This window comes from Gekko japonicus, unplaced genomic scaffold (genome assembly GCF_001447785.1).
Source record: "Gekko japonicus isolate JY-2015 unplaced genomic scaffold, Gekko_japonicus_V1.1 scaffold298, whole genome shotgun sequence".
In the NCBI taxonomy this organism is placed as follows: Eukaryota; Metazoa; Chordata; class Lepidosauria; order Squamata; family Gekkonidae; genus Gekko; species Gekko japonicus.
This window is the reverse complement of record NW_015163615.1, coordinates 708,093-723,110: the sequence shown is the minus strand read 5'-3', so window position 1 is coordinate 723,110 and position 15,018 is coordinate 708,093. Positions and strand designations below refer to the sequence as shown.

General features: G+C 45.2%; 2 protein-coding genes across 2 annotated transcripts in view; one reads left to right on the top strand and one right to left on the bottom strand.

The window, feature by feature from the left end:
- Positions 1 to 1,159: 1,159 nt before the first annotated feature.
- Positions 1,160 to 4,800, bottom strand: TCTA (T-cell leukemia translocation altered). Its single transcript, XM_015407408.1, has 3 exons — positions 4,503 to 4,800; positions 1,390 to 1,444; positions 1,160 to 1,241 (listed from the first exon to the last, which is right to left on the bottom strand). Exons 1-3 carry the CDS (start codon positions 4,714 to 4,716, stop codon positions 1,199 to 1,201), a joined length of 312 nt encoding a protein of 103 aa, XP_015262894.1. The 5' UTR covers positions 4,717 to 4,800; the 3' UTR covers positions 1,160 to 1,198.
- A 1,170-nt stretch (positions 4,801 to 5,970) lies between these two features.
- UBA7 (ubiquitin-like modifier activating enzyme 7) overlaps positions 5,971 to 15,018 on the top strand; it is a 54,739-nt gene continuing 45,691 nt past the window's right edge. The window contains 6 exon segments of the mRNA XM_015407406.1: positions 5,971 to 6,014; positions 9,453 to 9,515; positions 11,529 to 11,697; positions 13,458 to 13,592; positions 14,461 to 14,567; positions 14,819 to 14,909. Coding sequence (XP_015262892.1) covers positions 9,460 to 9,515; positions 11,529 to 11,697; positions 13,458 to 13,592; positions 14,461 to 14,567; positions 14,819 to 14,909 — 558 coding nt within the window. The 5' untranslated portion in view covers positions 5,971 to 6,014; positions 9,453 to 9,459.

Below are 15,018 nucleotides of genomic sequence, written 5' to 3'. Positions count from 1 at the left end.
GAGATACGGGCAGGCCAAGAATGGACTTGGCTTCATTCACTGCACTAAGTGACTTCTTGGCTAGTTTCATTCTCTTCTTTCTGATTAGGCACACAAATTCCTTTTTACCTAAGGCAGACAACTGTTTTTCTAAAGAGGTCCTGTTCTAGAAACACTGAATTGGCAATCCAGAATTTGAAAGAAGCAGCATTCTCAGCAATTCTTCAGCTTAGATGAATCCCCCCATTTCTTTTTGGTCTAGAAAATTCACAAGGTAGAACTTGAAGGTGCTACTTTGGGCTGTGAAAAATGCCTAGAAAGGAGCCTATGCTTAAGTGACTTCATGTCTAGAAGCGTTCATGAAGTACTAACAGCATCAGCAACTGCAATAAGAAACGCATGGTTTGCTTTGTCCATTATGTCTTTATAATCTGTACATTATACACAACCAACCAGGAGGGAGCAGTTGGCAGAATGAAGTGACACGTCAGCACCTCTAATACCACACAGCTGCAGAGCACATCCTACATTACTCCTCCAGGGCATGAGCACCAAGAACTATGCTTTGGAAAGCGAACATCTGTGGAAGCTGGTGAGCTCAATGATCGCAGTGGAGACACACCGTGCAAAGACTGATTGCGGCAGAGAAACAGGAAAGATTTCAAATTTCTTGGACTAGGCCACCACAGCATCCCAAAGACTTATCTGATACTTGCAAGGATGGCTTAACCTGTAAACTAAAATCTGGGGCTTTCCGCAACATCAGTGTTCTTCTCATCCTTGAAATTTGCTTCCCATTTGAGCTGAGGTTGTTTCAAGCCAAGAGAAATCAAAACGCAACTGCAGAAAGAAAAGTGGGGCCCAACCAACCCAATGGGCTTAGCTTGACACTAAACAGAGACCCAAGGATGGTTTGCAAAATGATTAGCACTATAGTAAAAGGAAGAATGCAAACAACCTAAAGGAGGGAAACGTTAGCTTCCCCAACCTGAGCAGAGCAACCCTGAGACACTCCACACTTGATAACAGGATGGACAGGAGTGGTCACAGGTGAGCAATCCTTACAGCACCAGTGTCGGCCAGCAGCCAGGCCACAGGGCAGGAGAAAGGGCAAGTACGGCTGCAATTTCCTCAGCCCTTAAGGGCCAAGGCCTCTGGCCCGACAGGCATCCTCTGTGCTCCTGGTTTTGCAACAGTTTGGTTTTGTCAGCTCCTATCGTCATTCCCGATGAGTTTTCATAGTTTCATTTCTTACGCTCTCCCTAAGGAAAATCAGATACAACACATTAGTAAATCAGAGGCTTCTGAGAGAAATCATCCCGCTTTCTCCAGCATGAGATATCCAGACTGTCACTGATTTCACCACGGGGAGGGGGGGGGTGCTCCAAGTCAGCAGTCTAAGACACTCACCACATTGAGAAGTGGGAGGATCCATCTGGTGTTCCTCCATTCTGTCCTCCAGGACCTGGAGAGGAATAGAAAACAGTCAGGCAAACGTTTCCTCTGAAACTGTTCCACTCCGGGAAGAACTACCAAAGTTTCTCACAATGGGATTAAGGAAAAAAAATGGAATAGGGAAAAATAACTTTAATTCTATTTAATATTGCCGCACAACTCACCGACTGGGGAGGGAGACAGCAACTGCCCCTGGATTTCTCTCTGTCCTTCAGAATAGACTGGTCAAATGTAGCACAAAAGGCTATTCTGATAGGAAAATTTTGGCAGCTATCAGCAAATGATTGGGTCAGATGAAAGATTTCTTCCTAAAGTGAGTTCTGCAGTAACGCTTATTTAGCACCTATTTTTTGCACAGCTTCCATTCCTCTTTGGGATACTGAACAAGCCTGTTCCTCTCACAGTCTCTTTGATCACTCCAATTTAGAGGAACTTTTCAGAAGAGTGATGCATTATAACAAATCAGTATAACCAAGCAGACAATGCTTGTGCTGAGGTTGGAATATAAGGCAGCAAATAATGCCCAAAAACTAGGAAACTGGGAACTTTGGATCCTTTGGAAAATATTTTATATAAACAAACTGTAGAAAGGCATCTGAGAGAGGATCTCAGTAATCCAAAAAAAAAAAAAGAAAGCCTCCTATGTGCTCAACTAAAACATTAGTCCCAGAAATTACAGGATGATTTATCTGGAAACTAATGTGATTGAAAGAAATAAAATGGCCATATATATTCTTGATCACTTTTAGACCCAATAATCTTAAAAACAAAAAAATGAAGACACTACTGTTATGTAGCTGACAGAAAATGAGAGGTAAGGTATTTCCACACAAACCATTTTAAACTACCATTTTAAACTATTTTTATTCTTTAAGTAAGAAGCATTAAGAAATAACAAAACAATTAAACGTAACAATACAACCCCCAGGAGCTCTCCCAAGTTGAAATCAAATAATAGAGCTGAACTGTGCACTTTAAGGATTGTGAATTGTTGTATTAAGGGGTTTTGATACTTAATAGAAGAAAGTATCAAAATCCTTTCTAAATATGAGTTGGTAAAAAAAATATTTACAGGGCCTGAGACAGATCACGACAGACTGCAGGAAAAGGAAACAAGCCGTTAAGAAATCAGATGGACTAGTCAACCCAGCTTAATCCAGTGGATAGGTTTTCCATGGCTAAGACACGCCTGACTTTGTTAGGTCACTGGCTTTTCTAGAGGAGGGCTTCTGTTTTCTAGTGTCTAGCTGTCACTAGTATGGCTGCCATCAAGACATAATTAAAAATCTTTACAAATAGCATGTTGTGTCCTGGTATCAGTAACACTAAGCAAGTCATTCTAGATGCTTAAAAACCTAGGCCTCAACAATCCTACTAATGTTAATCAAAGTAACTAACATCAAATCCGAAACATTAGACAGCACCAACTGCGGCAGAAGGTACTTCTGGTCTCCCACCCCGAAACATTGCCTGATTCCTGCAATATGACACATTCTGTTGGGCTGATGTCAGTGGGCCAGAATTTTAAGGATGCCTTCACGTCTAGTTTGGCCCATAGCAGTCAGTGGTGTCATTAGAAAGTAGTCTTGGTTCACGCCAAAGTTAATCAGTTAGCCTTTCAAGGACTCACTGTTCTTAGGCACCATTCCAGCAAGGCTGAATAATCTTTCCGGTCCTCAGGCAACAACATCAAATATCTCAGCTTTCAGGAAATTAGGTATCCAAAGGAGAAAAAGTTCAGCAGATGCAGATCCCTTGATGTCTCATTTGGATTCTGTTGACTCTGATGTACAATTCATGCACAGAAGGAGAAGGGCCATAAAGGGGGCTGTGGCTCAGTGGCAGAGCAGATACTTTGTCTTGCTTTAGTAGAGTTCAGTCCCCAATGTATTCAGTTAAGTGACCCCAAGAATGTCATGAAAAAATATTATAAAAGCAGAACACACGAGAGAGGCTTGGCAAGCACCAAGTTTCAAAAGCTAGTCTAACCTATCACAGGGCAACACATAAGGCTCTCTTTTCAACTTTTCCTCTTGCAAAAACCCAGCAAGGCAGAGAGAGAGACAGACAAACAGGCTCAAGGTCAATCCATAAGCTTCATAGTTATGTGGGGGATCTGAACCCAGGTCTCCCCTGTCTGACATGGCTACTCCAACAGTACCTTCCCCTGCAGAGCTATTCCAGTCTAGATTGTACTGCAAATTAGCTTTCTTTAAAGATGCTTCACTCTCAAAAGATGTTTACTCACAATGTCACTATGGAAACAGCTGCCATTGCAACACCTACCTAACCCAGTACCAGACTACTGCGTAGTCTTGGACAGGGGTGAGATTAGGGAGTGGAGAATTATTTTGCATTGTGCTGGCTGTTCAGTCCAACAAGGTCAAGGCATCAAAGTCAACAGGGCCTGACAACAGAAAGTACAGCCCAAGGCAGCAACTAGTTTTCTTTTTCTGGTGAGGATCGTGTGTGTGTGTGTGCGTGTTTGCGAGCCTGGAAGTTATGGTGACTTCTGGCGACCCCTAGTAGTGCTAGGGCATTGTGTGTCCCAGCCCTGGTATTCCTTGGAGGTCGCCTTCCCAAGTACTTGTCAGAATCAGCCCTGCTTAGCTTCCCTGATCTGACGAGATCAGGCTTGCCTGAGCGACCCAGGTCAGGACAGCAGCAACTAGTTTTATGAAAAGCACAGAAACAATGAGGGCCGGCCTGCCCCCATCTTCCAAAGTGAACTGCCACCAAAGGCATAAGTCAACATCAAGACTCAACCCTGCTTCCACAGCCACCTGCCTCTGGCCAGTTAATACTTTATTTAGTTTAGGACTCCAGCCACTGATCTCTGGCAGAAGACAGGCTCCAGATTTACTACTATAAAACAGAGGCCGAGGCCTGAAGGCTTTGAGAGACACGAACAGGACTGAGAATACAGAGGAGGAGGCAGGAAAGACAATGCAAACAGATGCCAGCGGTAAGAGAGAGACAATGCCAAGACCACCCTGTATGCGTACAGCCGGCTCCACGGTCGGGAGAAGAGTGGCGGAGCAGAGCACCGAGCGAGAAGAGAGGCTTACCTTGCCGGTAGTAGAGGCCGGTGACAGTATTCCCATAGACTCGCCAGGCCACCTGGATACCCAGCAAGCTCACAAGCAGCCAGAGCAAGAGCAGCTGGAAGAGGGCGGCCCGCAAGTCCTGGGCTTCCCAGTCCGACATGAACTCTTGCCCGAGCCAGGTCAGCGCCCTCAGCGCCCGCGACGGAGCCTCCCACTCACCGGCAGCAGCCGCCATCCTCCCCACCCGGACCCCGCGCAAGGGGAGGGAAGCGGGAGCTCTGCCCGGCCGGCCCCTCTAGAACTCCTGCTGCGCAAACAAGGAGGCAGGCGCAGGGAAATCGCACGGCGGCGCATGCGCGCAAGGAAACGCAAGCCCCGCCCCCACAGCCGCGTTTCCCTCCAGTCTGCCGCCGGCTTGTTATTTAAATACCCCCACCTCTCGACCAAAAGTTCATGCCGGACAGTCAATTCCCAACGCAGCCTAAAGAGTATTTACTCTGAAGTGATGCCCACTGCATTCAGCCACATCCTCGAGTAAATCTGCACACGATTGAATTGCGCAGTTTGCCCAGGACTGCCCGCGTGACAGCTTGTCTCACTCAGCACGAAGCCTATTAAAATGTCGACGTTCGTTTTCCTGAGGATTTCTGACGACACGTCCAAAGGCTTCTCTAGCCTTTCCGACTGTGGGGACGCGCGCGCACCCGCAGCAACCGGCAGGAGGCGTTTGGTTGTAGGCTGGGAGAGTGGAGCACGCTTCTAATGGCAATCATTTAATTAAAAAGGGACTCGAGTAAATCTGCACACGATTGACTTGCGCAGTTTGCCCAGGACTGCCCGCGTGACAGCTTGTCCCACTCAGCACCAACCCTATTAAAATGTCGACGTTCGTTTTCCTGAGGATGTCTGACGACGCGTCCAAAGGCTTCTTTAGCCTTTCCGACTGTGGGGACGCGCGCACACCCGCAGCAACCGGCAGGAGGCGTTCGGTTGTAGGCTGGGAGAGTGGAGCAGGCTTCTAATGGCAATCAGAGCCCTGAAGAGACGGCCCCCGCCCCCTCAGCAAGGCTGTACCTAAAGTTATATCCTATGGGGCGGGAGAACAAATATGAGTCAAGACCAACAAAGTTTTAGTCAAAGTGTAAGCTTTCGTGTGCAAAACACACTTCTTCAGACAAAAACCCTATACTGCGGGTTTTGAGGAGCAGGTGCCGCGAACTGGGTTTTGTGTGCTACCCGGAAAAAAAAGCCGCAGAATTCGTTTAGCTAAGTTCGTAGCGGAACATAGCAAAAATAACCGTGTGTGTCGTGCGGGCAATGGTTATTGAGCAGCTCTCTCAAACGCGTTTACTTGTACACAGAGTTGCAGAAACGGAGTTGCGCGTCCGCCTACCTATTGTCCTTTAGTTTCACTTTCGTTTACCAGGGAACGAAAACCCGGGTGTTTTCTAGCGAATCCTTAGCGCTGTGGTGTTCTTGGCATCACAAGTACGTATTGGATAGAACAGATAGCGGAGGCAGCTCTCAGCTTAGGTAAGATTTTTAATTCCCCCCTGCAGGAAAGAGTCAGAAGATTTACACATCTTCAGACAGACCTTGGGGCTGACGCTCTATGGGGCTATCCTGCTTGTGGGTACTGTGCCTCTTGTTGGCATTTATGCCATTCCACATGTTGAATTCAGATATAGGGTTGCCAGCTACGGGTTGGGAAATACCTGGATTATTATTTTTTAAGTCCCCGGAGGGATATTTTTTATTTTGCAAAACTACAAAGAAATATTAGGAAAGGGACTACAACTAAGGAGAAAGGAAAGCAAACCACACTAAACTAAAACCCCAAGAGGAGGAGATGCTTTCACTGTTAGTACTGTTAGTGTTAATATCACAATATACTTGTAGAGTTCTTGCTTATAACAGTTCACTGTTCATATGTTATTTTATTAGTTGTTATGAGAGAAATCTCTGATCATCTTCTATTCTTCTCTTCAAAAGGCCATTGTCAGCTATGCTGCCATGGGGGTTGGGGAGTTCATTCTGTGTCTTGGTAGTTGCTATTGCATTCCTATCTCTGCTGTTCTGCCTGTGCTGAAATGCTTATTGCTACAGATGTGCAGGAGGAGGATGTATTGTCTGGAAGTCTCCTATGAACCCTGAGAGACTACTGCTTCCCACTATCGTTGATCTTAAAGATGACACCTTCCGGAACTGCCCATCTGTACGATATCCCATTTGTTTGAAGAAAAGAAATTAGGTCCTTGTAATTTTTCCTCTTTTGTCTAATTTCAAATGGAATGTCCTTTAAAGTTTTGATGGTTACATTTCCCATTTTCAGTGGAGTTGCTGAAGTTGCTTTTAAAATGGTGTCCCTAGTTTGTCTTCTTGCAAACTTGACCACTATTTCTCCAGGTAGGCTATTTTTTTTAATGTAATTGGAGTATGCCCTATAGGCTACCTCCATTTCATTTACAAGTTCATCCGGTGTTATTTAGCTGTAAGACTCGGTTCTCTTGGCAATTCTGCTTCGTTTCCACCTCTCCCATCCTTTTCTTCAACTTCTTGCTTGTGGTGTCTATCTCTTTAATTTTCTCATTTGCCTGCTCCACTTTTTTCTCTGTTTTAAGCTGGAGCTGCTGTGCTGCAAAATTTTTATTCATCACAGTCAATTGCTGGTTAATACCATCGAGTTGTTCCATCACCGGCTTAAGCATATCCGCCAGGAGTTTGAGGACATCTGCTCCCTCTTCCGGTCTCGGACTCTGACTGCCCGGTTTTGTTTTAAACTTTCTCTGCTGGACCGCCATCTTTCCCGTTTTGTTTACAGTTTCTACCGCTCCCACATAACTTGGAAAACTTGCCAAAGGACTTCGCAATTCAGATAAATTTCTCAAAACACTTTTGGTTTACTTCCTCCCCTCTCCCCCTTCGTGTCCGTTAACCACTCATTCTCAAAAGAGGCGTCCCTGTTTTCAATCTCTGTTTCCGATTGCGGGGGGGGGATCGCTTTTCAAACTACTCCGTTTTATTTAAAACTCACATTCATTATCGGCCAGTTTATCTGACCACGCTCAGTTTTACGCCATTCCGCTTGATCTCCGGCGCTTGTCCCGGTCAGTCCAGCTTGTGCCCGAAGGCCACTCAGTGACTGGACCATCGGGGCGGAGTGGAGCCTTAATTCTCCAGCATTACGCTATTGAAGAGGCTACCCCTCAAAAGCCCCCTGGCCTGGAGCCTATCACAAAGGCTCCACGGGGGTGTCACTTGAGGTGGCACCTCTCCAGACCGCTGGTGTGCGATTTGCCCTCCTCCGTTGTGAGGAGAGCGTCCGCCATCGCTGTTCCGTCGACCGGAAGATGGGAAATACCTGGAAATTTTGTGGGTGGAGCCTGAGGAGGGGGTGTGGAGGAGGGGAGAGAGTTCAGCAGAGTATAATGCCATAGAGTCCGCCCTCCGAAGTAGTCATTTTATCCAGGGAAACTGATCTTGGTCATCTGGAGATCAGCTGTAATCGTGGGAGATCTCCAGGTGCCACCTGGAGGTTGGTAACTATTTAAATACAGTGTACTTTAGGGTCCTATCCCCAGTTAGCTGTGCACCTTTCTGTTGGGTTTTTAGGGTTATTTTCTTGTTGTCTAGTCAGGTGAGTGCTAAGCTAAGGTGTGGATTGCTTGAGATATGTAATGGGTTCATTCAATGCTCAGATAGAATCTGATATATATAAAAGCCCTAATGTATTGGCACTTTCCAGCTCTCCCATTGGCTCTGCTGTGTGCTCCATCAGCCATTGGCCCATCAGCTGCCACTCAAGAGTTCTCATGTGCCATTGGTTGGGTGCTAGGTCTGATTTTCTCACTCGCCCACTGCCAGCCTGGCCACTTCCCTGACAGAATAAATGGCCAAAACGGCTGTCTCTCCTGATGAAGATGCTTCTCCTGCTTGGCTCCTGTGGGGCTAACTTTTCCCTCAGTGGCTGTTGCTAGGCAACCAAGCTTGGTTCTGTCAGTAAAAAGGAAAAGGCAAGAGGCCCAATCCAGGCCTACTTTGGCCTTTGTGGGGAACTCATTGGGGCCAGTCCTGACTAGGATTGCCAGCTCCAGGTCGGGAAATTCCTGGAGATTTTACGGTGGAGTCTACAGAAGCCAGAGTTAGAGGAGGGGAGAGGTCTCAGCTGAATAGAATGCCATAGAGTCCATCCTCCAAACCAGCCAGTTCCTTCTGGGGAACTATTGTTGCCAATCTCCAGATGAGGGCTGAAGATTACAACTGCTCTTCAGATGGCAGAGATCAGTCCCTCTGGAGAAAACGGTGGACTATGTGTCATTATACCCTGCTGAGGTTGCCACAGGAAATTGATGCTGAGTGCTCAAGGTCAGGGCACCCACCCAGAGCCTCTTTCTTAGAGCTCATTGTATTTATTTCCACAATGGGCCTTATTCTTAGTAGAACATAATTGAATTGTACATGTATGCACCAAAGACCCCAGGTGGCAACTCTCTGTTTTCAAGTCATCCTTTTAGAAATGAGATTCCCAGCAAAATCCAAAACACTGGTCTTCAGCTGACAAGCTGGCACCCAAATCTATGGTGGTTCACTTCAATTGTACGTTTGCCATTTACAGCTGTCTTTTAAAGCAATTTTTTAAGGAGAGGGTAAAAGAAAAAGGAGGAAGAGAGAGAAACAGAAAGGTGGACATGCTCAGACAAAATAATGAACAGTGTCCTATATGGTGGTTGGGGTTAAAGCAGCAGCGTGTCATATGGAGGCAATGTGTAATGTGGATTTATGAAACTTCCACACTACCCACAGGGTGTACTTTAAAAGGACAAGCGGTAACTTGATATATTTACAAATGGGATATGATAAAAAGTCAGAGTCTAGCCTTGGAGCTTAAATGGCCTCCTAAATCCTTAACAAGAAAAAGGGGAAGAAGTTTGCCTTAAGGAATTTACTGATTCCCTTCTGTCTGATGGATAGGAGCAAAATGAGCACCTCAGAGAACCTTCCAGAGATCGACGAAGGACTGTACTCGCGCCAACTGTGAGTTTTGTGATTAAAAATGTGCTGGCAGAGGTATGCTAGCTAAACAAAAGGAATTTTAATCTATTCTTGAAGCTATAAACGTTGTGTATTGGTTTGATTGACCTCTGTTAGTTCTAAAGCAGCATATGTTACATCTTTCTTCCTTCGATGTAGTTTACTCTTGGTTATACTACTGTTACAATTGCTTATTTATAACTGATTGTTGAAATTACTTCTTTGTTTAATCTGTACTTGTTTATCAATTTCAATAAAGTTTTGAAACTAAAAAAAACACCTAGATGGACTAATAGGGTAATGGTTCTAGGGGCCAGGGCAGACAGATTCACTACAGGAAGATATATTATTTTGGAGGAAGGCTGGGAGAAAGGAAGCCCTGCCCTAAGACCCTGGTACTGGTGGTGCACTCACAATGTGGTGCTGCTATTCAGTATCATATGACCATTCCCTAGAGGAGAAATAAATGACACAAGCACCCTTTGACAAGTATCTGACTGCATGATGAGTAAACCAGAGTCTATAGCAACCCCAACAACATCCACCAATCACAAAGCAGTGTACTGCCAGTGCCAATGCTCCCGTAAGTGGCAATCTTGGATGCAGTCAACTGCCACTCACTGATATAGCCACAGCCCCTTGATATCACACAGCTGCCACCCACAGGGAAGGGCCATGGCACAGTGGAAGATATCTACTTTGCATGCCGAAGGTCCCATTAACAGAGGCTTAGTGTATAGAAATCAGCAGTTGAAGCTTTTCAGTGCATGGAGGTAAATAACCACCTGGTAAATAACACCTTATTAAGTCTCTGTTAATGGGACAGGATATTTTCCTCAATTTTTCTGGCAACCCTTTAATCCAGCACAGCATTCCTACACTCCCATAGCTCATCGAGGGCAACCACTACAGAGTGCTTCTGTCAAGGGTTCAGATCCTAGTCAATGTAGGACATGGAAGCACCAGGCAAGGGAAACACTGTATTCTGTGCCCAACATTGGCCATGATAACATGCTTACAAAACCCTGTGGGTATGGCCGTTTATTGGAATTTGGGGGAAAGGTATTTGGCCCTGAGAGAGAACCATAGAAGAGTCCTTGGGGGGGGGGAGTTCTGAGGAGAAAAGGGAGAGAGAGATGCTGGGAAAGGGAGAGAAAAGGGAGAGTTCTACACAGTTCTACACAGGCATAATGGTCACATTGGTGTGGCATTGGCGTGATGCTGGTGGGGCTGGCTACAGAGTATCTCCAGGATTTTGCACCATAGGCTTAGTCACCATCCTAAGCCCTCTCAATACATGGTTTAGGATTGCACTATGTGACAGTTAAAGATGAGACTAAGGGGCATGTTGGGCTCTGATATGGCATGAGGGCAGGAAAACCATGTTAGGCAACAAAATCACAGGGAAAAAGTGGGTGTAAAGTTTGGAGAAAGCATATGCCATATTTCGAAAATGACGAACTATATAAACAAAAAACCAATCACTGAATTTGAGAATAAGTGGAGAGCCTTTTATAATTACTACAGACAAACTACATAGATTAGACGCTGATAGAGGAGTTATAAAGAAACTGAAATTGATTTATACTCTAAACCATATAATTATATTCTCGTACTTATATCATTAATCTTTTATAGTTACATATTTACTAGTTATTACATGATAGTATTAACCTTTTATGTTTCTTGTTTGTTTGTTTTCCTACCTAGCGCTACAGATAGGAAATAATGGAAATATACATGGAAATATATTATGTTGAAGTATTGATTGTTTTACTATATTTTGATTTATTATGATAGTCTTTTGCGAACATACTCTTTCATGTCTTATATTCCTTTATTATGTAATGTCCTTAAAATGTGTTTAACAAATGTTTTATGCTTCACCTTCACCTTTCCCTTTCTCCTTTTTCATTTTGTATCCCCTTAAACAGTAAAATAAAAATGTTTTTTTAAAAAATGAAAGCATGTGCCATATTACAAAATCAGGTTCTCTTCTGGTGTGCCTTTTTCTAGCTATGTTCTGGGCTATGAGGCCATGCAGAAGATAGCTACAGCTGCTGTGCTGGTCTCTGGCATGAAGGGGCTAGGTGTGGAGATCGCCAAGAACATCGTTCTTGCAGGAGTGAAATCTGTCACTGTCCATGACCAGCATGATGCTCAGTGGAGTGACCTCTCCTCACAGGTATGCTTGTGGGAGCACAAGTGCCAGGCATGTGGCAAAGCCCCCATCCTCTATTGGCACTATACCCACATCCTGGAGGGGGGGATCTCTCATATTTTGCCTCACAAAGGCTGTAGGGGTACTGTTCCTTCTTTCCACTTTCTTAATGTATGCTTTAAGGTAATATACATTTTGGGTCCCCCCCCCACACACACCTTTTTAAAATCCTTAATCTGTACCAAGAAAGCCTGCATTTTGTTAATTTATACAAATTATACTTCAGACATATTTCGTGTTCCAAGATCTCCAGTTACATCATAACAAGTCATCTTGACTGGTCCTATTGCCTTTATAGCCATAGTGACTGAGGGGAACCTCCATATTCAGAGGCAGTCAAGCTCTGAATCCCAGTGGCAGGAGGCAACATCAAGAGAAAGCCTTGGCCACTATGCCCTGTTGTTGGGCCTCCCAGGGCAACTGGTTAGCCACTGTGAGAGACAGGATGCTAGACTAGATGAACCATTGGTCTGATCCAGCATGGCTCTTATTCTGTTCTGCTACTGTTGGACAACAGTTACTAATAACTGTTCATAGTTTAGCTGCTTTCATGAGCTATGATGTAATCTAGGCCATAAATTCAAATGAGGTTGCACAATTTGTGAAGTCTGATGAGTCAGTTTATATTGCTATTAAAAATAGTCTAAATGAAATGGTAATATGCCACCAGTTCAGCTCATTAGCAACCAAAAACAAAACACCCCACCACAAAGTGTGGAAAGTGAGTGAAATCACTGCCTCCTCCGCAATGCGGCACATATCCCTCCCCCTTCAAAGCTGTCATGTGATAGCCTGCTGATTTAATTAACATTTCAGGAGTTTCTGTCTTCTTATGTAGTTAGGTAATACTTCAGCACTTTGCAAGTGGGGTTTTTTTTAGCTATCATATTGGACCCTAAATTTCTTAATGGGTCATCTTCAAATTCATAACCTGGTACTCTCATTTTTAACAATACCTTCTATATATAACCCGTCTTCATTAACCAGAGCAGTGTTTTTGCAATGCCAGTGTTAAGAACATGTATTCGCTGCTAAGAGTATTTTGAAATGGATCTGGATAAATTAACACATTATCCTATTAATAACAAACTATGTAACAATACTATGCATACTTCTGTTTCTTCTAGCTATGGGAGGTGGTAAAACCTATATAACAGCTGTGCAGTCCAGAGCAGAACGACTCCTTTCCAAACTCATGATGGATCCCAGTTCACTGAAACGGCTGCAACTTTGCTTAGGAGGGCACTGCAGGTTACGGAAGTCAAGCCTCCTGATCACTGCCATGCTCCACTTTGACTTCTGAGATTTCCTCAGGCATTGCATTGCCCACATATTATCAAGCCTATCTTTTCAGTCACAAGGGACAGAAACTGTTTTTATAAAGTAAATGAATGCTGATAAATTCAGGATGCTGCTTACTACTCCCAGTACCAAATTTCACACTTTCATGGTGCAATCAAAGAATGTAAACAACCCTGGCAATATTCTGCTGGTTCAGCAATTGGCACACCCTGTTTTTAATATCTTCGATGGTGCATAAAGTCTGGGAATGGAACTATCAGCCAAATCTTGTGTCTGACCTCAGGCAACGTACTGAGTCTGGGAAGAGGACAAGCAACAAAGAGTAAATTTCTTACTTTTCCTCTGCTGTGAAATGGTGTCAGGCATGCCTGTAACAGCACCATAGATTCACCCCACTTCTAAACATTGCTGTCTCTCTTCAGTTCTTCCTGTCCGAAGAAGATGTGGGGCAGAATCGAGCTGTGGTTTCACAGCACCGTCTTAAAGAACTGAACCGCTATGTGCCTGTGCTGGCCTATACTCAAGGGCTGTCTGAGTGCTTCTTGTCTGCCTTCCAGGTAGGGACAGAGCTGTGTGTTTCATGCCATACATCATCCTACAATGGAAGAGAGGAAGCCGTTTTGGTGACTCTTCTGAAGGGCATCACAGTAGCATGCATCCCTAGTGCTGCACTTAGAAAATGTTGAGGTCTTCCTCCAGCCTAAAGAACCTTCTTCCACCTTCATCCAAATGAAGGTAGAGAAAGGTTTCTAAGGCTGGAGGAACTTCTTCCAGTTTCTGGTGTTTACACAGGACTTTATCCAAGCCCAGTAAGGCGGCTTCTGCTTCTTGCACCGCAGTTGCAAACAAAGCTATAGGCCTGTGGCCAAGTGTTTTGTCAGTGGCAGTACGAGGATTAGTTATCCTTCAGAGCTAGTAACTATTCTGTTCTAAAGCTGCACCCGAAACACCGAGTCAAAATCTGACTACTCAGCACACGTGGCAGTGGAGGGCTGGACTAGCTGTGTTATGCTCTGTGGTGTCACGGCTGGTTCTCCACCCAAGCCCACCCAAGCGGTTGGTAGAGGCAACACAATGAGGAGGGTGCTGATGTGCCGCAGGGGCTCAGCTTTCTTGTGGCTGCTGGTGGTGTGGGAGGAGGTAATGGCTGCACCCCCTGCCTGTCAGCACCTCCTGGATCTGTTTCGCCAGAAGCTGGATCCAAGCCAAAACCATGCTGCGAAGACTCAGCTTGCTCCCAGCCACCAGCAGCACAGGAGGATGGGATAGCCACGGCCATGGCTTGCTTTGTCTGATACTGGATGTATACCGAGCAGCTGTTTGGGAAGTGCCTCTGCTGTGCTGTTTCTTGTGGCTGTCTGTGAGTAGATGGCCCTTGCATCCAGCCTCACCCCATCCAGCACTAAACTACAACTTTCACTGCAGGTGGTGGTCCTGACCAACTCCCCCTTGGAGGAGCAGCTGCGTATCAGTGATTTTTGCCATGCCAACAACATTTGCTTTGTCCTTGCTGACACAAAGGGCCTGGCTGGGTATGTGCTAAGTGAGTGCTGTCTTGTGCCAGGAAGGGGTATTTCAATGGTGGGTGGAGTAATAGCCCGGTAGAGAGAAACTCTCATATATGCATTCCGTGTAGTACTGGGGGACACCGTAGGGTGGGAGGGCCTCTGTGAAAAGAGGCTTTTCATGATAGTGAAGGGGCAGCTTGAGCAGGATGCGGTAATAGAGTGCACCCCCTATGGGAAAGCCGTATGACCTCTTTTGCCTTTCCTCCAAACTCTAGGCAGCTCTTCTGTGATTTTGGAGAACACTTTGTGGTATATGATGCTTCTGAGGCTGAACCTGTTTCTGCTGTCATTCAGCACATAACCCAGGTAGTTACGTTCCTCTGGCGGCACCTAGTGACTTTTGTTGTCCTGCCCATGTCCCACTTCCAGTCTATATATTTCCATGAAGACCATTAGCTTTTGATCCAGGAGTAAA